Source organism: Hypomesus transpacificus, chromosome 2, assembly GCF_021917145.1.
Source record: "Hypomesus transpacificus isolate Combined female chromosome 2, fHypTra1, whole genome shotgun sequence".
Lineage (NCBI taxonomy): Eukaryota > Metazoa > Chordata > Actinopteri > Osmeriformes > Osmeridae > Hypomesus > Hypomesus transpacificus.
Genome location: NC_061061.1, coordinates 1,713,213 through 1,733,810, shown reverse-complemented (window position 1 = coordinate 1,733,810; position 20,598 = coordinate 1,713,213). Strand labels below are relative to the sequence as shown.

Sequence of the window (20,598 nt, the reverse complement as noted above, 5' to 3'; positions counted from 1 at the left end):
ACCTAATCTTAACTGATTGCCGTCCGGATGGTCAGAGCTACAACTCTCCTCTCCAGAGACCATAAATCCACCCTGCAGTTCAGAGAGCGGCCAAGAGCCGGCCAGAGCTGGTCCTCAGCCCGGCACATCTCCAGGACCCTGCGTGAGGCCTTCCATGTCCCAGAACAAGCCCTCCTCCTTCAGTGTGTTCGGATAGCTCACGTACTGTACTGCTGCCTGGCTGTGGTGCTAACATTACTGCTGCCTGGCTGTGGTGCTAACATTACTGCTGCCTGGCTGTGGTGCTAACATTACTGCTGCCTGGCTGTGGTGCTAACATTACTGCTGCCTGGCTGTGGTGCTAACATTACTGCTGCCTGGCTGTGGTGCTAACATTACTGCTGACTGGCTGTGGTGCTAACATTACTGCTGCCTGGCTGTGGTGCTAACATTACTGCTGACTGGCTGTGGTGCTAACATTACTGCTGCCTGGCTGTGGTGCTAACATTACTGCTGCCTGGCTGTGGTGCTAACATTACTGCTGACTGGCTGTGGTGCTAACATTACTGCTGCCTGGCTGTGGTGCTAACATTACTGCTGACTGGCTGTGGTGCTAACAGCAGTGAATCATCTCATGTACTGTACACCAGTGCTGTGGGGCTAACAGCAGTGAATCAGCCCTGAGTGCTGTTTCATCAGCAGCTTAAACTGTCTGTCTGTCTGTCTGTCTGACTGGGAGAGGCCTGTCTGGCACAGAGGAACTGGCAGAGGCCTGTACACGATGGTGTACAGGTGGTGTACAGGTGACGTGTACAGGTGGTGTACAAGTGGTGTACAAGTGGTTTGTACAGGTGGTATACAGGTGGTGTACAGGTGGTGTAAAGGTGGTGTGTACAGGTAACGTGTACACGTGGTGTACAGATGGTGTACAGATGGTTTACAGGTGGTGTAAAGGTGGTGTAAAGGTGGTGTACAGGTGGTGTAAAGGTGGTGTACAGGTGGTGTACAGATGGTGTACAGATGGTTTACAGGTGGTGTAAAGGTGGTGTAAAGGTGGTGTACAGGTGGTGTACAGATGGTTTACAGGTGGTGTAAAGGTGGTGTTCAGGTGGTGTACAGGTGGTGTACAGGTGGTGTACAGATGGTGTACAGGGGGTGTACACGTGGTGTACAGGTGATGTGCACAGGTGGTGTACAGATGGTTTACAGGTGGTGTAAAGGTGGTGTAAAGGTGGTGTACAGGTGGTGTACAGGTGGTGTACAGATGGTGTACAGGGGGTGTACACGTGGTGTACAGGTGATGTGCACAGGTGGTGTACAGATGGTTTACAGGTGGTGTAAAGGTGGTGTAAAGGTGGTGTACAGGTGGTGTACAGGTGGTGTGTACAGATGGTGTAAAGGTGGTGTAAAGGTGGTGTGTACAGGTTCTGTCTACAGGTGGTGTACCGGTTGTGTCTACAGGGTTGGTAGGTTGTTAATAAGTGGACAGACCACTAACCCTAACCCCAACTATGGAGGGGCAAAAGGAGCAGAATGATAATGAATGATTACTGTTACAGACAGTAATGAACTTGAAACTAGGGAGGAGCTCTTATCAATCTCTCTCTGTGTCTCACTTTCATCCAGCAGCTATAAAAGTTAACAGCCGTTTTATAGTGTCACTCCTGTTCTCAAGACTCATTCTTTCTTGTTCCCCTCCCAGCCTTCCCCCTGCCTCCCCCAGTCTCCCCCAGTCTCCCCCTGCCTCCCCCTGCCTCCCCCAGTCTCCCTCTACAGTCCTGACTCATTGGGTGTGCTCACGCCATCGGTGAGCACAACCATTGTTCTCTCACATATATATTATTATTCTTTTCCCACCCCTTAGGATCCGTCAATATTTGCACTACATAGACAACGTTGGTGTCAAAAGTTTAGTCTTGGTCCCGATTTAGTTGCTTGTATTTTTATTTACATTCCATTGCACAGTTTAGGAGGTTACAACGTTTTTGTCGCAAAAAGTGCCTTGTGTCAACAAAGTTTACTCAACAGTGTACTCCGTTAGCAACGACGCATAGATACGACATGCATAAATATGTTAAGACTGTCGCACAGCAAGTATCGTATCGTGCCGTGGTGTACTACTAGTAGCTTCATACATTTAAGCAATTCAAGACTTGCATGTACAGTAGAGTCAGGTGGCTGAGCGGTTAGGGAATCGGGCTAGTAATCTGAAGGTCGCCAGTTCGATTCCCGGCAAGACACTTCACCCTACTTGCCTTGGGGGAATGTCCCTGTACTTTACGCTCTGGATAAGAGTGTCTGCTAAATAACTAAATGTACAGTAAGTAATGTCACATTAAATAATGTATTTCAACTCAGGTTTGTGTGGTGCGTCGCTGTCTTCAATGCCACAGGCTAAACTTTATGTCAAAAGAAATGTTTTTCATTTCTGGCACATTCAGTGAAGTTTGGCTACCAACAGAGCTATAGTAGGCTAGCTTGCTAGTAGCACAATTCAGCTTCTCCACGCAGGGCTGTAGACTGAGACCAAATGGTCGCTTTTGGCTTTTTTACTGACAATGATCGCTTCCAGCAAACTTCTTTTGAATTAGCCATTTCCCCCTAAATAAATATCAAGCTTATTTACGTGTTTGGGGCATATTTTCAGTTAGCAGATGGTACTGTTTGAATCGCGATTCCATCTGAAAAACACTGCTGGTGACAACGTCGTTAGAATAACTTGTTTCATAATAAACGGACCCATCTGCAACCGATGCAAGCAACACACCCTACCCTCTCTAGTTGATTTTGTTTTAACTCCTTGTATCTCAGGACTAGACGTCACAATGACCCCCCTCCCCCGTTTTGCAGTCCAAACTGACTCTGTTTGTACTCCTCTCTCTCAGCTGAACTGACTCTGTTTGTACTCTCTCTCAGCTGAACTGACTCTGTTTGTACTCTCTCTCAGCTGAACTGACTCTGTTTGTACTCTCTCTCAGCTGAACTGACTCTGTTTGTACTCTCTCTCAGCTGAACTGACTCTGTTTGTACTCTCTCTCTCAGCTGAACTGACTCTGTTTGTACTCTCTCTCTCAGCTGAACTGACTCTGTTGGTACTCTCTCTCAGCTGAACTGACTCTGTTTGTACTCTCTCTCAGCTGAACTGACTCTGTTTGTACTCTCTCTCAGCTGAACTGACTCTGTTTGTACTCTCTCTCAGCTGAACTGACTCTGTTTGTACTCTCTCTCAGCTGAACTGACTCTGTTTGTACTCTCTCTCAGCTGAACTGACTCTGTTTGTACTCTCTCTCAGCTGAACTGACTCTGTTTGTACGCTCTCTCTCAGAACTGACATGACCCCCCCCCCCCCCCTTCCTCTCTTTCAGGACTGGAGCAGGTCACCATGAGCGATCGCTTCGACTGTGGGAACTGCAAGGAGTCTCTTTACGGGCGCAAGTACATCCAGACAGACGATCAGCCCTACTGCATCCCCTGCTACGACTCGCTGTTCGCCAACACCTGCGACGAGTGCAAGGAGCTCATCGCCCACGACGCCAGGGTGAGGCTAACACAGAGGCAGCCATTTTGAACCTGCCATTCTGAGGACCGTATCTCAGAATGCTCACGTCTGAGCTGGTTAGCGTCAGTACGCTCATGTCTCAGCTGGTTAGCGTCAGCACGCTCACGTCTGAGCTGGTTAGCTTCAGGACTCTCCATTATTGTACCCTAGTAGTGTGTTTGCATGCTGGACAGATGTCTGGATGTTAAGTGACGAGTTGTCCGATTTCCCACTTGTTATGTTAATGACTAAACTATCCACTAGTTGGCGGTTTAAGCAATGTGACACAATAATAACCAAATCAGTCACGGTCACAGTTTGAACTTTAAAACTAATATGGAACTCTAAAGGCAGCAGCACAATTATGGAACTCTAAAGGCAGCACAATTATGGTCAACATTTTCATTCAGAAACGATGTTGTGGTACATCAGATCATGCAGTGGCAATTTCTTTAAGACTGCAAGGAAGGCTTGGCTTCCCCTATAATGTCCATAAATTGATGGTCAAATGTTTACTATTGTGTTAACATTTTAAATGCGTTAGAACACGTTCATCTCGAAAACGAGTTCATTTTGAACGAATCCTTACAACGACTCGGGAGTAACGAGTCCTCTCAAAGAGTGAGTGGCTCGTCCAAGTAAACAGAAATGATTCGTTCATTTCCCCACTCGGTCTTCGGGTACGAGTCTTTGGATCATTTTTCATGTGACCTGCATAGGCTCTGTACTGGTAGCTAGAAGAAACAAACGATTCGTTCATTTCCTGACTCAGTCTTTCTATGAGTCTTTGGAGATTTTTTCACGTGACCTGCATAGGCTCTGTACAGTAGCTAGAGGAAAGAAACGATTCGTTCATTTCCCGACTCGGTCTTTCTATGAGTCTTTGTAGAATTTTCCACGTGACCTGCATAGGCTCTGTACAGGTAGCTAGAGGAAAGAAATGATTCGTTCATTTCCCGACTCGGTCTTTCTACGAGCCTTTGGATCATTTTTCACGTGACCTGCATTGTAATTTAGTAGAGGATTTCAGTTTCCTCATTTCCTATCGCGTGGCCGCTGTTTTAGTAAGACGTGAATGATATTCGCTCAAGTCATCATACTGACTGGTTTTGTTATTTTCACTTTACATTTACACTTACAGTTTAGTGCAGTGTAATTGTTTGCCGTGATAATTAAATGCTACTGTGATTATAAATGACCAAATCATACAAACTGTCATGATACATTATTTTAATGCCCCCCCCCCCCCCCCGTTGAAATGAACGAATGACTCGAAAAAAGATTTGTTCATTTTACTGAACGAGATTCAAAGAACCGAATCAGTAAAATGATCCGAACTTCCCATCACTACCATGTACTTCAATGGGGCTGCTTAGAACAGTTTTCAGTGCTTCGAAACTATATGGTCATTATATGAATGCTGCGATAAGTCCCGCCCATGGACGCTCAGCGTCTCTGGGGGTGAATTGAGGAGTGGGCTGGCCTGGACGCTGGGCTTCTGCGTGATGATTGGAGGGTCTGTCGAAAGACTGCATCTCCTTTTGATTGACAGCGATTTTGTACTATAAAAAGTCGCCAAAGCTATTCGAGCTCAGTCCCATCGCGGATTTTGCAAGTGTAGTCGAAAGACAAACTGCCCCAACCTATTTCTTGGTATTTGCTTGGCGCAATTGCTGGACAATTTTCATCATACATTTCATACAATTATACACCACATTCCTTGTTTCAGTTTAACCTAATTCCCACATTTCCTTCGAATGTAATATTGTTTAGGCTAGTTAGATTGTTCATTCGTTCATTCGTTCATCCATACAGTGTCTCCCCCTCACACAGACACAGTGTCTCCCCCTCACACAGACACAGTGCCTCCCCCTCACACAGACACAGTGTCTCCCCCTCACACAGACACAGTGTCTCCCCCTCACACAGACAGTGTCTCCCCCTCACACAAACACAGTGTCTCCCCCTCAGACAGACACAGTGTCTCCCCCTCACACAGACAGGATGTGGTCATCCTCCGGCCTGCTGACGTGATATAAAACAATCGTACACCGTCTTCCTCTCTCTCTTACTCTGTCTGTTCTGTCTCCCTCCTCCAAGAGCTGTTCTACGAGGACAGACACCATGAACACTGTTCTGTCTCTCTCCAGGAGCCGTTCCCCGAGGACAGACACCATGAACACTGTTCTGTCTCTCCTCCAGGAGCTGTTCTACGAGGACAGACACCATGAACACTGTTCTGTCTCTCCTCCAGGAGCTGTTCCACGAGGACAGACACCATGAACACTGTTCTGTCTCTCCTCCAGGAGCTGTTCCACGAGGACAGACACCATGAACACTGTTCTGTCTCTCCTCCAGGAGCTGTTCCACGAGGACAGACACCATGAACACTGTTCTGTCTCTCCTCCAGGAGCTGCTCTACGAGGACAGACACCATGAACACTGTTCTGTCTCTCCTCCAGGAGCTGTTCCACGAGGACAGACACCATGAACACTGTTCTGTTTCTCCTCCAGGAGCTGTTCCACGAGGACAGACACCATGAACACTGTTCTGTCTCTCCTCCAGGAGCTGCTCTACGAGGACAGACACCATGAACACTGTTCTGTCTCTCCTCCAGGAGCTGTTCTACGAGGACAGACACCATGAACACTGTTCTGTCTCTCCTCCAGGAGCTGTTCTACGAGGACAGACACCATGAACACTGTTCTGTCTCTCCTCCAGGAGCTGTTTTACGAGGACAGACACCATGAACACTGTTCTGTCTCTCCTCCAGGAGCTGTTCTACGAGGACAGACACCATGAACACTGTTCTGTCTCTCCTCCAGGAGCTGTTCTACGAGGACAGACACCATGAACACTGTTCTGTCTCTCCTCCAGGAGCTGTTCTACGAGGACAGACACCATGAACACTGTTCTGTCTCTCTCCTCCAGGAGCTGTTCTACGAGGACAGACACCATGAACACTGTTCTGTCTCTCCTCCAGGAGCTGCTCTACGAGGACAGACACCATGAACACTGTGTTCTGTCTCTCTCCTCCAGGAGCTGCTCTACGAGGGCAGACACCATGAACACTGTTCTGTCTCTCCTCCAGGAGCTCTTCCACGAGGACAGACACCATGAACACTGTTCTGTCTCTCCTCCAGGAGCTGCTCTACGAGGACAGACACCATGAACACTGTTCTGTCTCTCTTCCAGGAGCTGTTCTACGAGGACAGACACCATGAACACTGTCCTGTCTCTCTTCCAGGAGCTGTTCTACGAGGACAGACACTACCATGAACACTGTTTCCGGTGTTTCCGATGCGAACGCTCGCTAGCAGACGAACCCTTCACCAGCCAGGAGGAGGCGCTGCTGTGCAACGACTGCTACTGCAACGAGTTCTCCTCCAAATGCGTGGCCTGCGACAAGAACGTCATGCCAGGTAACCACAGAGACCCTCCCTTCCAGGCCTGTATTGGTGTGTTCCACAGGCCTCTACTCTAGACGCTGTACTGGTAGACTGACAGTAGACGTGCTAGCTGGCTGGTCCCTATATACTCCCTATATACTCCCTATATACTCCCTATATACATCCTATATCAGGGGTCACTAATTGGCAGACCGTGGTCCGGGTCCGGACCCAGGGGGTTTCCTCTCCGGACCAGGACCTATAACCGATATATTATTGTGGAATTAAATTGTTCCTGCTAGATGTGGTTTCTTTCTTCCATGTACAATCAGGAGCTGTAATAACTGTAATCACCATCTGAACTCACTCACTCAACGTTGGCCGCGTGCTCTAAACCCAACAAAAAGTGAAAAGTTTATTCCGAAAATCGCACATTTCAGACAAGTATCCTATGCATTTGTGCTGCCAGTGGGGAGTACAAAACCGATGTGTTTAATCTGGAGTGAGACGGTTGCCCTTGTCAAAAGTGGTATTCTAAAACTGGTTGTTCCCATCCTTGATTGTGATTGGCTATATCGCATTCCATGCCGTTGTAAAATCCAGCATAACCTCACAGGTTGTCCTCATAACATTCTTTAACACTCCATATTACTGCGCATCAAATATTTCGAATTGAAAAAGACGGCAAAGGTGTCCATCTGGCTGTTGCGTGGCAACGATTTATGTAGGAACTATACTTTGTAGTAGAGGAAGAATGACGGTTTATTATTAAACTATTTTGTTTCTAATTGTTTTTATTGATGAAACCATATCAAATATTCGCGTCGTGCCCAACAACTCCCCTTACCTTTTCTAAAATCAGCTTGGGGCTTATTGCTTAAATGTGAAACGTCACTATGACACATAGCATAGACACTTTGAACCAAATTCCCCCCAGAACTCTGAGGTAAGGGCCAGAAAAATAAACTATCACTGTTCCGGACCCTGGACTGAATGGAAATTTGGTGAGTGGACCTTTTGGGTTTCTAATTGTGTACCCCTGCCCTATACACTCCCTATATACTCCCTATATACATCCTATATACTCCCTATATATACCCTGTATACTCCCTATATACACCTAGCTCAGGAAGAGAGGGAGATAAAAGAGCCAAATACAATCAAGAAGGGAAGAGAGGGTCAAAGGCCAAGAAGCCTGCGAACGCAGGCACTGACTGCTGCGAGTGGGCACTGACTGCTGTGAGTGGGCACTGACCGCTGTGAGCGGGCACTGACTGCTGCGAGCGGGGCACTGACTGCTGCGAGCGGGGCACTGGCTGCTGCTAGCGGGCACTGACTGCTGTGAGCGGGCACTGACTGCTGTGAGCGGGCACTGACCACTGCGAGCGGGCACTGACTGCTGCGAGCGGGCACTGACTGCGATTAATTCACAGACTGCCTGACTTGCATTCCACCATATCCTTGGTGCTGCCAGAGTCCAGCTGAAGATGAAGATCCACGGGATCTCTGACAACATGTCACTTTCCAAGATACTTTTGGTTGGACAGTAAACGGTGCTATTATACGTGTTGATCTGTTATCTCAAAAATAATCTGCTACGGGTTAGGTGTGCAGCATGATTTACCATGGTGATCTATCCTGGTAAGAAGTTAACCACCATCGTCGTGACACTGAAAATCCAGAGTTAAACCTAAAGATACCTCACTAAGGCCGAATCCCAATACTCCCCCCTTACCCCTTCCCCTTAACTTACCCCTTCCCCTTAACTTACCCCTTCCCCTTGGCCCTCGAAACTGAGGGGTAAGGGCTACATAGCCCTAGGAAATGGGACACCCACTTGGTTACAGGTACGTCATCTAGCACGTATCGATATCTCTAAAGCAAGTAGTGTTATGCACTGATATTAAACGAAATTCGCTGCTAATGGAGTTAACTTAAACTGTAGACAGGCTAGTCAAAGAAATGCGGGGACTGTTGTGCAATTCAGCACTGTAACATTAGTGTACCAAATTAGCGATTTTTAGAAACGTTTCAATTAGGAAAATGGTTGCAAATATATGTTCATGACTGTATATAACACAAAACAAGACTGTCATAATTTTTTTATCAATTAATTAAGCCGAAAATATTACATTTATGGGACTCTCTGGATGATCTGGCCGCCATTGTTGCCGGTCATGCAGTATTCACATAGCCCTAGGTTTCAAGTAAGATCCCGATCTTACTTGGTTTTAAGGGGTGTATACCCCTTAGTCTTAGCCCTACCCCTAGCTCAAAGAGTATTGGGACACCACTAGCTCTCACGTGAACGCGCAAAACTAAGGGTAAGGGGTAAGGGGGGAGTATTGGGATTCGGCCTAACCCTAGATCCAGCTTCGTAGTCAGGGCTTTGGTTAGATTACAGCCATCTGCAGCTTCTCACCACAACAGACCGTAGTCTTCTTCTCTCACTTTTCCCTTCAACATGTTGACACTGTTGCTCTTATCTGAGTCTGCTATGACAGATCACACCCTCCAGATCCCCCCTCCCTGCTCCTGTCTCTCTCTTCCCCCTCCCTGCTCCTGTCTCTCTCTTCCCCCCTCCCTGCTCCTGTCTCTCTCTTCCCCCTCCCTTTCTCCCTCTCTACTGTATTCATCCCTCTCCCGCCTTTTTCCCCTTCCCTCCCCCCAGGCTCCAGGAAGCTGGAGTATGGGGGCTCTACATGGCACGAGGCGTGCTTCGTGTGCCATAGCTGTGAGCAGCCAATCGGCTCCAAGTCTTTCATCCCGGACAAGGATGAGCACTACTGTGTGGCCTGCTATGAGGACAAGCTGGCTCCACGCTGCACGCGCTGCAAACAGGTAGGGAGGGAGGGAGGGAGGGGATGAGGGAGGGAGGGAGGGAGGGGGGAGGAAGGGAGGGGGTGGAGGGAGGGAGGGGGGGGGGGAGGAAGGGAGGGGGTGGAGGGAGGGAGGGAGGGAGGGAGGAGGGAGGGAGGGAGGGGATGAGGGAGGGAGGGGGGGGGGGGGAGGAAGGGAGGGGGTGGAGGGAGGGAGGGGGGCGAGGGAGGGAGGGAGGGAGGGAGGGAGGGAGGGAGGGAGGGAGGGAGGGAGGGAGGGAGGGAGGGGAGGGAGGGAGGGGGGGGGATGAGGGAGGGGAGGGAGGCTAAAGGAAGAAGGGGGGAGAAGGAATAGTGAGGAGAGAGATGAAGAGGATGAGGGGGAGAGATCGGGAGGGGAGAAGGGGGAGGATGAGACCTGGGCAGGGTACAGGTGAGCTGGACCAACACATGGAACTATTGTCATGACTTCCACCAGGCTGACCTGCTCTGGATGGGTCTTTGCTCCTCTGTGTCCAGACCCTGGTTAAAGGATGGGTCTTTGCTCCTCTGTGTCCAGACCCTGGTTAAAGGATGGGTCTTTGCTCCTCTGTGTCCAGACCCTGGTTAAAGGATGGGTCTTTGCTCCTCTGTGTCCAGACCCTGGTTAAAGGATGGGTCTTTGCTCCTCTGTGTCCAGACCCTGGTTAAAGGATGGGTCTTTGCTCCTCTGTGTCCAGACCCTGGTTAAAGGATGGGTCTTTGCTCCTCTGTGTCCAGACCCTGGTTAAAGGATGGGTCTTTGCTCCTCTGTGTCCAGACCCTGGTTAAAGGATGGGTCTTTGCTCCTCTGTGTCCAGACCCTGGTTAAAGGATGGGTCTTTGCTCCTCTGTGTCCAGACCCTAGTTAAAGGATGGGTCTTTGCTCCTCTGTGTCCAGACCCTGGTTAAAGGCGGGGTGACCTACCGGGACGAGCCATGGCACCGGGAGTGTTTTGTGTGTGCGGGCTGCCAGGTGCAGCTGGCCGGGCAGCACTTCACCTCCCGGGACGACAGCCCCCTACTGCCTGCAGTGCTTCAGTAGCCTCTACGCCAAGAAGTGTGAGGCCTGCGCTAAGCCAATCACTGGTAGGCTTGCCGCCATCACCTAGCAACACCTAGTAATCACCTAGCAACACATGCTTATTACCTAGCAATACCTGTTAATCACATAGCAATACATGTTATTCACCTAGCAACACATGCTAATTACCTAGTAACATCTGTTAATCACCTAACAACACCTGATAATCACCTAGCAAAACCTGATAATCACCTAGCAACACCTGTTAATCACCTAGTAACACCTGTTAGTCACCTAGCAACAGGTGTAAATAGAGAGGGGTGAGTGACATAGCTGCCCTCTGGCTGCAGGGTTTGGCGGGGGGAAAGTACATCTCGTTTGAAGAGCGACAGTGGCACCAGGCCTGCTTCCACTGCTCCCTCTGCCACGGGTCCCTGGTTGGGGCTGGATTCTTCCCCGACGGAGACAAGATCCTCTGCCGAGACTGCAACAGTCTATAGACGCCCCCTGTCTCCTCCCTGTCTCCTTCCTGTCTCCTCCCTATCTCCTCCCTGTCTCACCCCTGTCTCCCCTCTGTCTCACCCCTCTCCCACCTGCTGTCTCTCTCCTCTCACCCCTCTCCCCCCTGCCACACCCCTCTCCCACCTGCTGTCTCCCCCTTGTCTCCCTCCTCTCACCCCTCTCCCCCCCCTGTCTCCCCCATGTCTCCTCTCACCCCTCTCCCCCCCTGTCTCCCCCATGTCTCCCTCCTCTCACCCCTCTCCCCCCCTGTCTCCCCCCTGTCTCCCTCCTCTCACCCCCTCTCCCCCATGTGTCCCTCCTCTCCCCCCTCTCCCCCCTGTTTCCCCCATGTCTCCCTCCTCTCCCCCCTGTCTCCCCCATGTCTCCCTCCTCTCCCCCCTCTCCCCCCTGTCTCCCCCATGTCTCCCTCCTCTCCCCCCTCTCTCCCCCATGTCTCCCTCCTCTCACCCCTCTCCCCTGCTCACTACTTCTCACTTGTATTTTCTGCTCTCAGGTCTATATGATGCACAAAAACACCAAAGACACATTTTGATTTTGAGTGTCGCAAATGTTTTTTATTGTTGTTGGTCGGCACACAATATATGAAAATTATAAAAGTGCCTTTATGATTATTTGAGCTTTGATGCTGGCGAGTCAGAGGGACGATATTCTTTAGTTGTGGGGCTGCTGTGGCTCAGGGGGTACAGAGGGTCGTGGCTCAGGGGGTACAGAGGGTCGTGGCTCAGGGGGTACAGAGGGTCGTGGCTCAGGGGGTACAGAGGGTCGTGGCTCAGGGGGTACAGAGGGTCGTGGCTCAGGGGGTACAGAGGGTCGTGGCTCAGGGGGTACAGAGGGTCGTCTGTTCATCACAAACTTGGCGGTTTGATCCCCGACTCCTCCTACGTCATGTGCCGAAGTATCCTTGAGCAAAACTCTGAAGCCCAAGTTGCTCCCAACGGGCAGGCCGGTGCCGTGCATGGCAGCTCGCTGCCGTCGGTATGTTTGAGTGTGAGTATGAATGGGTGAATGAGAGGAAAAAATGTAAAGCGCTTTGAGTGCCGCTAAGGTAAAAATTGCGCTATATAAATGCAGTCCATTTACCATTTGTTTGATTTAACTAAAGATGCTGTTCCATCTACAAGATGGAAAATGTAATTTGAATCAGTTTAAAGTCAATTCTATTACTATGTCCAGTTATATGTGTTGATTAAGTCTCATTAAAAATCAAAATGTAAAGTGTCCAGCATTGTGTGTGTGTCGGTCCCTGGCCCTCAGTGGTGTTCAGCAGGTCCAGAAGGCTCTGGTCCCTCTCCCCTGGCCCCTCTCCCCTGGCCCCTCTCCCCTGGCCCCTCTCCCCTGGCCCCTCTCCCCTGGTCCCTCTCCCCTGGCCCCTGGTCCCTCTCCCCTGGCCCCTGGTCCCTCTCCCCTGGCCCCTCTCCCCTGGCCCCTCTCCCCTGGCCCCTCTCCCCTGGTCCCTCTCCCCTGGCCCCTGGTCCCTCTCCCCTGGCCCCTGGTCCCTCTCCCCTGGCCCCTCTCCCCTGGTCCCTCTCCTCTGGTCCCTCTCCCCTGGCCCCTCTCCCCTGGTCCCTCTCCCCTGGCCCCTCTCCCCTGGCCCCTCTCCCCTGGTCCCTCTACCCTGGTCCCTCTCCCCTGGTCCCTCTACCCTGGTCCCTCTCCCCTGGCCCCTCTCCCCTGGGCCCCTCTCCCCTGGTCCCTCTACCCTGGCCCCTCTCCCCTGGTCCCTCTCCCCTGGCCCCTCTCCCCTGGTCCCTCTCCCCTGGCCCCTCTCCCCTGGCCCCTCTCCCCTGGTCCCTCTCCCCCTGGCCCCTCTCCCCTGGTCCCTCTCCCCTGGCCCCTCTCCCCTGGTCCCTCTACCCTGGCCCCTCTCCCCCTGGTCCCTCTCCCCTGGCCCCTCTCCCCTGGTCCCTCTCCCCTGGCCCCTCTCCCCTGGTCCCTTTCCCCTGGCCCCTGGTCCCTCTCCCCTGGTCCCTTTCCCCTGGCCCCTGGTCCCTCTCCCCTGGTCCCTTTCACCTGGCCCCTGGTCCCTCTCCCCTGGCCCCTCTCCCCTGGTCCCTCTCCCCTGGCCCCTCTCCCCTGGTCCCTGGTCCCTCTCCCCTGGCCCCTCTCCTCTGGCCCCTGGTCCCTCTCCCCTGGCCCCTTTCCTCTGGTCCCTCTCCCCTGGCCCCTCTCCCCTGGTCCCTCTCCCCTGGTCCCTCTCCCCTGGTCCCTCTCCCCTGGTCCCTCTCCCCTGGCCCCTCTCCCCTGGTCCCTCTCCCCTGGTCCCTCTCCCCTGGCCCCTCTCCCCTGGCCCCTGGTCCAGATGTTTCGGTTCCGGTAGTTCCAGCCGTCCAGGGCCTGAGGAACCGCTCCGGCAATGAACGTCCCGGGGCGGTGTGAGTGAGAGAGTGTGTGTGCATTCCGATGTCTACAAGTGTGTGTGGGTGTTTGTGTGCATTCACATGTCTACACGTGTGAATGGGTGTGTGTGTGCATATTTGTGTGTGTACACAGTAAACTTGTGTTCATGCTGACTGGTGGGTTTCATCCCAGTGATGAAATACAGGGTTAGGGTTAGCCTAACCCATGAGCCAGTAACATGATGAAGTACAGGGTTAGGGTTAGCCTAACCCATGAGCCAGTAACACGATGAAGTACAGGGTTAGGGTTAGCCTAACCCATGAGCCAGTAACATGATGAAGTACAGGGTTAGGGTCAGCCTAACCCATGAGCCAGTAACATGTACAGGGTTAGCCTATGATGAAGTACATGAGCCAGTAACATGTACTGGCCCCCCTCTCCTCCCCCCCTCTGCTCACCCCCTCTCCTCCTTCCCTCTCCTCCCCCCTTCTCTCCCCCACTATCCTCCCTCTTACATCGCAGATTATTTAACCAAAAAAGGAAATGGAAAGCTAGCACATGGATGGGGGGAGAGGCTACTGTTGAAAGGAGAGAGAGAGTAGAGTTGATAGAGAGAGAAAAAAGAGGGGAAAAAGAAAGAGATGGACAAAGAGAGAGAAGGAGAGAGGGAGAGAAAAAGGAGTGATAGAAAGACAGAAAGATAAAGAGAAATTGAGGAACAAATAGATTGCGTGTGAGAGAGAGATAGAGAAGGAGAGGGAAGGAGAGAAAAGTAAAGATCAGAATCAGAATTTGGTTGAATTGCCATGTAGGTTTTTACACAAACACAGAATTTACTTTAGCAGGAAGGTGCCAAACACAAACATATACGGATCTTGAAATAAAAGTAAAAAGTACAAGATTCTAACTGATTCTAAGAACTAAACAATCTTAAAAATTTTAACAATTCAATATAAAATATATATACAAATAAGAATAAGGTGCAAAAGAGAACAGGGTGGCTTGTGCATAGTGCAATCGGTGTTGGCTGGATCTGTAGTACATAATAGTTAAATGTCAGTGGGAGTCCTTGGCCGTGTTGAAAAGGCCAGTAGCAGATGGAAAGAAACTGAGGTTTTGGTCCTGATGGACCGCAGCCTTCTGCCAGAGGGCTGGAACAGAGATTGTCCAGGGTGGGAGGAGTTGGCCACAATCTTCGCTCGCCTCAGGGTCCTCGAGGTGTGCAGGTCCTCGAGAGTAGGCAGATTGCAGCCGATCACCTTTTCAGCAGTGCGGATGATATGCTGCAGTCTGCTCTTGTCCTTGGCAGCAGTGTACCAGATGGTGATGGAGGAGGTGGGGATGGACTCAATGATTGTAGGGCTGTGTTCTTTCTAAAATCCACAACCATCTCCACTGTCTTTAAAGCATTTAGCTCTAGGTTGTTCTGGCTACACCAGATCACCAGGTAGTCAGCTTCCCACCTATAGTCGGATTCTTCCCCACCAGAGATGAGCCCAATGAGGGCAGTGTCGTCCGCAAACTGGAGATGCAGCTGTTGGTGTACAGGGAGAAGAACAGAGGGGAAAGGATGCAGCCCTAAGGAGATCCGGTGCTGATGGACCGGGAGTCAGACTTGTGTTCCCAGCTTAACACACTGCTTCCTGTCAGAGAGAAAGTCTGTGCTCCACCTGCTGGTGGAGTTGGGCACGTTCAGCAGATAGATAGAGATGAAGAGAGAGGAGACAGAGAAGGAAAAATAGAGAGGAAGAGAGAGGAGAGATGGAGAGAAAAAAGGAAAGCTAGAGAAAAGGAGAGACAGATTGAGAGATAGAGAGAGATAGACAGAGAGAGAGATAGGTAGAGAGTGAGATAGGTAGAGTGTGAGACAGCACGTGTACATCTGGAGCTGCTCTGTGGGGCAGTCAGGTGAGGTGAGAGGGTGAGCCTGACAGAGAGGTGAGAGGGTGAGCCTGACAGGGAAGTGAGAGGATGAGCCTGACAGGGAGGTGAGAGGGTGAGCCTGACAGGGAAGTGAGAGGGTGAGCCTGACAGGGAGGTGAGAGGGTGAGCCTGACAGGGAAGTGAGAGGGTGAGCCTGACAGGGGGGTGAGAGGGTGAGCCTGACAGGGAGGTGAGAGGATGAGCCTGACAGGGAGGTGAGAGGGTGAGCCTGACAGGGAAGTGAGAGGGTGAGCCTGACAGGGAGGTGAGAGGGTGAGCCTGACAGGGAATTGAGAGGGTGAGCCTGACAGGGAGGTGAGAGGGTGAGCCTGACAGGGAGGTGAGAGGGTGAGCCTGACAGGGAAGTGAGAGGGTGAGCCTGACAGGGAGGTGAGAGGGTGAGTCTGACAGGGAGGTGAGAGGATGAGCCTGACAGGGAGGTGAGTGGGTGAGCCTGACAGGTAGGTGAGAGGATGAGCCTGACAGGGAGGTGAGAGGGTGAGCCTGACAGGGAGGTGAGAGGGTGAGCCTGACAGGGAGGTGAGAGGATGAGCCTGACAGGGAGGTGAGTGGGTGAGCCTGACAGGGAGGTGAGAGGGTGAGCCTGACAGGGAGGTGAGAGGGTGAGCCTGACAGGGAGCTGAGAGGATGAGCCTGACAGGGAGGTGAGAGGGTGAGCCTGACAGGGAGGTGAGAGGGTGAGCCTGACAGGGAAGTGAGAGGGTGAGCCTGACAGGGAGGTGAGAGGGTGAGCCTGACAGGGAGGTGAGAGGGTGAGTCTGACAGGGAGGTGAGAGGGTGAGCCTGACAAGGAAGTGAGAGGGTGAGCCTGACAGGGAGGTGAGAGGGTGAGTCTGACAGGGAGGTAAGAGGGTGAGCCTGACAGGGAGGTGAGTGGGTGAGCCTGACAGGGAGGTGAGAGGATGAGCCTGACAGGGAGGTGAGAGGGTGAGCCTGACAGGGAGGTGAGAGGGTGAGCCTGACAGGGAAGTGAGAGGGTTCGCCTGACAGGGAGGTGAGAGGATGGGGGTTTAGGTCATCAGCAGCAGCATGTTAGGTCATCATCAGAAGCATGTTAGGTTATCATCAGAAGCATGTTAGGTCATCATCAGAAGCATGTTAGGTTATCATCAGCAGCATGTTAGGTCATCATCAGTGTAGCAGTGGAATGTTGTTCCCCTACATTACACAGTGGATTGTACTCAAGGACCAGGTCAAGTGGGTCAAATTGGGAAGGGGGGTTGATCATGTGATGTCAAGGTCATATTTCAATGTGTTTTTTTTTAAGTGTATTACAGATGTAAATTGAATTTTTGGTGTACAAACATTTTCACATATCTATGTTTATGTGTATCTAAAAATGTATGTTTTTCTAAGAGGGATGTGTGTTTTGGTTTGACCCAACGCGGGTTATCTGTGTTCTCTCAGTTCTGCTCTGCTCTCCTGTACTCTACTGTACTGTAGTCTGATCTACTCTGCTCTACTGTGCAGAGTAGATCAGAGGATCAGGATCATTACACAGCTATATTTTGTAATACGGAAGAGCATTTTCCATGCTAGATTAAAGTATCTTTGACACTAAATCATAAATACATGTTATTCGTTAGGGTTTTCAGGATACCTTGTAATGGACAAACACTAACTGTTCAACTAACTGTTCTGCCAACTGTTTTTCACTGTACGAGTCTGGAAGACTGGAAGGATATAAAATCACACAGCGCCCTCTTGTGGCTGTTTGAAACAGCTGAAGAGACAGAACCAGGTCAGGTCTCATTAGTAAGGACCAGATCCAAGCCCAGCAGCCCCAGGGGTTGACGATGATCTCCTGCTGGAGGGAATGTCACTCAGTCCAGAGGAGGAGAGAGCTGCTACCATTACAGTTGCTCACCAGCAGCCTGGACTCTGCAGGGCAGGACTGGGCTGGTCTCCAGACTGGTCTCTGGGCTGGGCTGGTCTCTGGGCTGGTCTCTGGGCTGGTCTCTGTAGGGCTGCACTCTGCAGGGCAGGACTGGGCTGGTCTCCAGACTGGTCTCTGGGCTGGGCTGGTCTCTGGGCTGGTCTCTGCAGGACTGGACTCTGCAGGGAAGGACTGGGCTGGTCTCCAGACTGGTCTCTGGGCTGGGCTGGTCTCTGGGCTGGTCTCTGCAGGACTAGACTCTGCAGGGCAGCTCTGGGCTGGTCTCTGGGCTGGTCTCTGTAGGGCTGCACTCTGGGCTGGTCTCTGCAGGGATGGTCTCTGGGCTGGACTGGGCTGGTCTCTACAGGGTTGGTCTCTACAGGGCTGGTCTCTACAGGGCTGGTCTCTGCAGTGCTGGACTGGGCTGGTCTCCAGACTGGTCTCTGGGCTGGTCTCTACAGGGCTGATCTCTACAGGGCTGATCTCTGGGCTGGACTGGGCTGGTCTCTGCAGGGCTGGTGTCTGCAGGGCTGGACTCTGCAGGGCTGGTCTCTGCTGGGCTGGTCTTTGCAGGGCTGGTCTGCAGGGCTGGACTCTGCAGGGCTGGACTCTGCAGGGCTGGACTCTGCAGGGCTGGTCTGCAGGGCTGGACTCTGCAGGGCTGGACTCTGCAGGGCTAGACTCTGCAGGGCTAGACTCTGCAGGGCTGGTGCTGCTTGCCTGATTACTGATTCAGATGGATGAAGTATCTCTGTTGACTGTTGTAGCTGTGTTGTAGCTGTGTTGTAGCTGTGTTGTTGTGTCTCAATAGTGTTGTGTTGACAATCAGGGGCCCACAGATAATCGAGGGCCGCCATTCATAAGAAAAGCTGATTAATGGCATTTAAAGGTTTTATTTCATTCATCAGAAGAGGGTACATGATGTCAGGCCAGAAGTTTAAGAATACACAAGAACATTAGTTGTCCTCACGACTCACTGATCTGACAGCAGGGTGTTGTTAGATCATACAGATATCATAACTTAAACTCTCCAGACTTTCAGACACATCCTACTCCACAACCTGGTCTTGTCTCTGCATGATACAGCAGATAGCAGAAACTGTAATGGTGAGCAGGATACAGGATAAGCACAATGACAGCAAGCTGATGGGTCCTCCTGTCTGCCACTCAGCCTGACTGCACCTCAGGGTGTCGGCCCGTCTGGGAAGCGTCTAGACGATGTTGAACTCGCAGACAGAGGCCCTCTCGCCGCGGCAGCTCTCGTCAAACCACTTCCCGTTGGCGGAGACGGAGAGGATGGCGCAGTCCTGGCTGCGCCCCCCGTCCGGCTGCAGGGTGATCTCCGTCTCCCAGTTCTTGAAGCGCAGCGCGCTGCCAGACTGGTCCACCCAGTCGCCCTCCGTTACCATGTCGTTGACTCCCAGCCAGACGTGCTGGTTGGGGCCGATTCTGCGGCGGACGTAGTCGCTCAGCTGGTCGTTCTCCTCTCCGCTCAGCGGGGCACTCAGGGTCCCGCCCTTAGCGATGCAGTCATCGCTAGCAGCGTGGTGCGTCTTCTTCACTGGATCTGCCAGGAAACACTTACCAAGGACCTTGGTTCCTTTCAGGCAAACTAGGGGGACAGGATTTGTATATGTTTATTTATGGTGTGTGGTTTTATGGTTCACGTTTAATTTAATGGGAGGCTATTTACTTATTTTATTTACTAATAGAATTAGTTGCAAACAATGATAAACTCTAAAGTTATATTACTGTTACATTACAGTCATTGGCGTCAGACTCTTAGATTATATAATGTGTGCCTTCAACTCGTTCTTCACACTCAGTTTTCCATGACTAATGTGAAACATCCTTCAAGCTTCCCGCCATGTTCTCATCGGGACTCAACAAAAAACCTCACATGACTCGCTATTTACATAACACATTAAGTTTTGACCTGTTTGTAAAGCTTGCTGTTCTTTCAGCAGGTTCAGGTCGAGGACAATGTCTTCTATCTGCTTCTTTAGCTCCTCGATGGCAGCATTGCTGGCGTCTGAACACAGAGAACAACGGATCAACAAACACTAATTGTTTGTTTTTTGTCAAAACTGCAGCAGTTATCAGTCTACTGATCCTCGTGCAGAGGAATGCCTCCTGGCCACTGATGTGTTAAACACCCCCGGACCCCCGATTACACACCTCTGTTTTCGTTCTTCTTCCTCAAGCTGGACGTGTTTTCGCTGGTTTGCTGGAAGGCGGAATGTGCCAGAAGAAGAAGGCACAACACGCGCACGACTCTGTTGTTCATCATTGGCCCACAAAGCTATACTTTCACATGCGGTAACCTTCCGTCTTTTCCCCCAAGACGGTTGACAACGATACCTCAATATAGCAACTGAACTTGTCCTGTCAATCCAGGCGTATTTCAAAGTGGGGCTGAAGTGTGTGTGTAAGTGAATGTGTGTGTGTTAGTTATACTCTGAGTCAGATCCCTCAGGAAAGTCAGTATTTGAGCAACAATAATATTTACCAGTGGGGGAGGAGATACATTCGAACAAGGTTTCTGCAGTGGCCTGGCCCACTGGCCCACTGAAAACATTTTAATGAATGCACCATAGGCTCCGCCTATCGGCCCTGTACGCTAATGAGACGGAACTCTCCAGAACCAGAATCTGGCTTCTCTCTGCCCAAACATGACGAGACCTTCCTCTTGAACCAAATGTTACGAACCATGTTGTGAATTGTGTTATAGACTGTGTTATGAACCGTGTTATGAACTGAATGTTATGAACTGAATGTTATGAACTGTGTTATGGAGTGTGTTTTAAACTGTGTTAGGAACCGTGTTATAAACTGTGTTATGAACCGTGTTATGAATTAATGTTATGAACTGTGTTATGGAGTGTGTTATGAACTGTGTTATGGAGTGTGTTATGAACTGTTATGAACTGTGTTATGGAGTTTGTTATGAACCGAATGTTATGAACTGTGTTATGGAGTGTGTTATTGAGTGTTATGAACTGTGTAATGAACTATGTTATGGAGTGCGTTATGAACTGTGTTATGAACTGTGTTTTGGAGTGTGTTCTGAACTGTGTTCTGAACTGTGTTATGGAGTGTGTTATGAACTGTGTTATGGAGTGTGTTATGGAGTGTTATGAACTGTGTTATA

The 20,598-nt window shown here is 50.9% G+C and overlaps 3 protein-coding genes across 3 annotated transcripts in view; 1 reads left to right on the top strand and 2 right to left on the bottom strand.

Moving 5' to 3' along the window:
* Nucleotides 1–11,347, top strand: part of LOC124481246 (four and a half LIM domains protein 3-like) — a 36,449-nt gene extending 25,102 nt beyond the window's left edge. Inside the window, 6 exon segments of the mRNA XM_047041161.1 lie at nt 3,345–3,517; nt 6,766–6,940; nt 9,579–9,748; nt 10,646–10,762; nt 10,764–10,833; nt 11,102–11,347. Of these exon segments, the coding sequence (XP_046897117.1) occupies nt 3,345–3,517; nt 6,766–6,940; nt 9,579–9,748; nt 10,646–10,762; nt 10,764–10,833; nt 11,102–11,268 (872 nt within the window). The 3' untranslated portion in view covers nt 11,269–11,347.
* A 4,983-nt stretch (nt 11,348–16,330) lies between these two features.
* LOC124475485 (fibrous sheath CABYR-binding protein-like) lies at nt 16,331–18,304 on the bottom strand. Its single transcript, XM_047032149.1, has 2 exons — nt 18,285–18,304; nt 16,331–18,174 (listed from the first exon to the last, which is right to left on the bottom strand). Exons 1-2 carry the CDS (start codon nt 18,302–18,304, stop codon nt 17,391–17,393), a joined length of 804 nt encoding a protein of 267 aa, XP_046888105.1. The 3' UTR covers nt 16,331–17,390.
* Nucleotides 18,305–18,324: 20 nt separating this feature from the next.
* On the bottom strand, nt 18,325–20,143 carry clec3ba (C-type lectin domain family 3, member Ba). Its single transcript, XM_047043014.1, has 3 exons — nt 19,626–20,143; nt 19,384–19,479; nt 18,325–19,059 (listed from the first exon to the last, which is right to left on the bottom strand). Exons 1-3 carry the CDS (start codon nt 19,735–19,737, stop codon nt 18,659–18,661), a joined length of 609 nt encoding a protein of 202 aa, XP_046898970.1. The 5' UTR covers nt 19,738–20,143; the 3' UTR covers nt 18,325–18,658.
* Between the last annotated feature and the right edge of the window lie 455 nt (nt 20,144–20,598).

Bases quoted from the DNA above. Each gene is read 5' to 3' on its own strand.
- LOC124475485 (XM_047032149.1), bottom strand. From the start codon at position 18,304: ATGGCGGCCCTCGATTATCT. The intron at 18,175-18,284 runs GTGGGCCCCTGA...CATCTGAATCAG, and splicing joins ATGGCGGCCCTCGATTATCT to TAATCAGGCAAGCAGCACCA.
- clec3ba (XM_047043014.1), bottom strand. From the start codon at position 19,737: ATGATGAACAACAGAGTCGTGCGCGTGTTGTGCCTTCTTCTTCTGGCA. The intron at 19,480-19,625 runs GTGTGTAATCGG...CTCTGTGTTCAG, and splicing joins GAAGAAGAACGAAAACAGAG to ACGCCAGCAATGCTGCCATC. The intron at 19,060-19,383 runs GTCAAAACTTAA...CTGTCCCCCTAG, and splicing joins ACAGCAAGCTTTACAAACAG to TTTGCCTGAAAGGAACCAAG.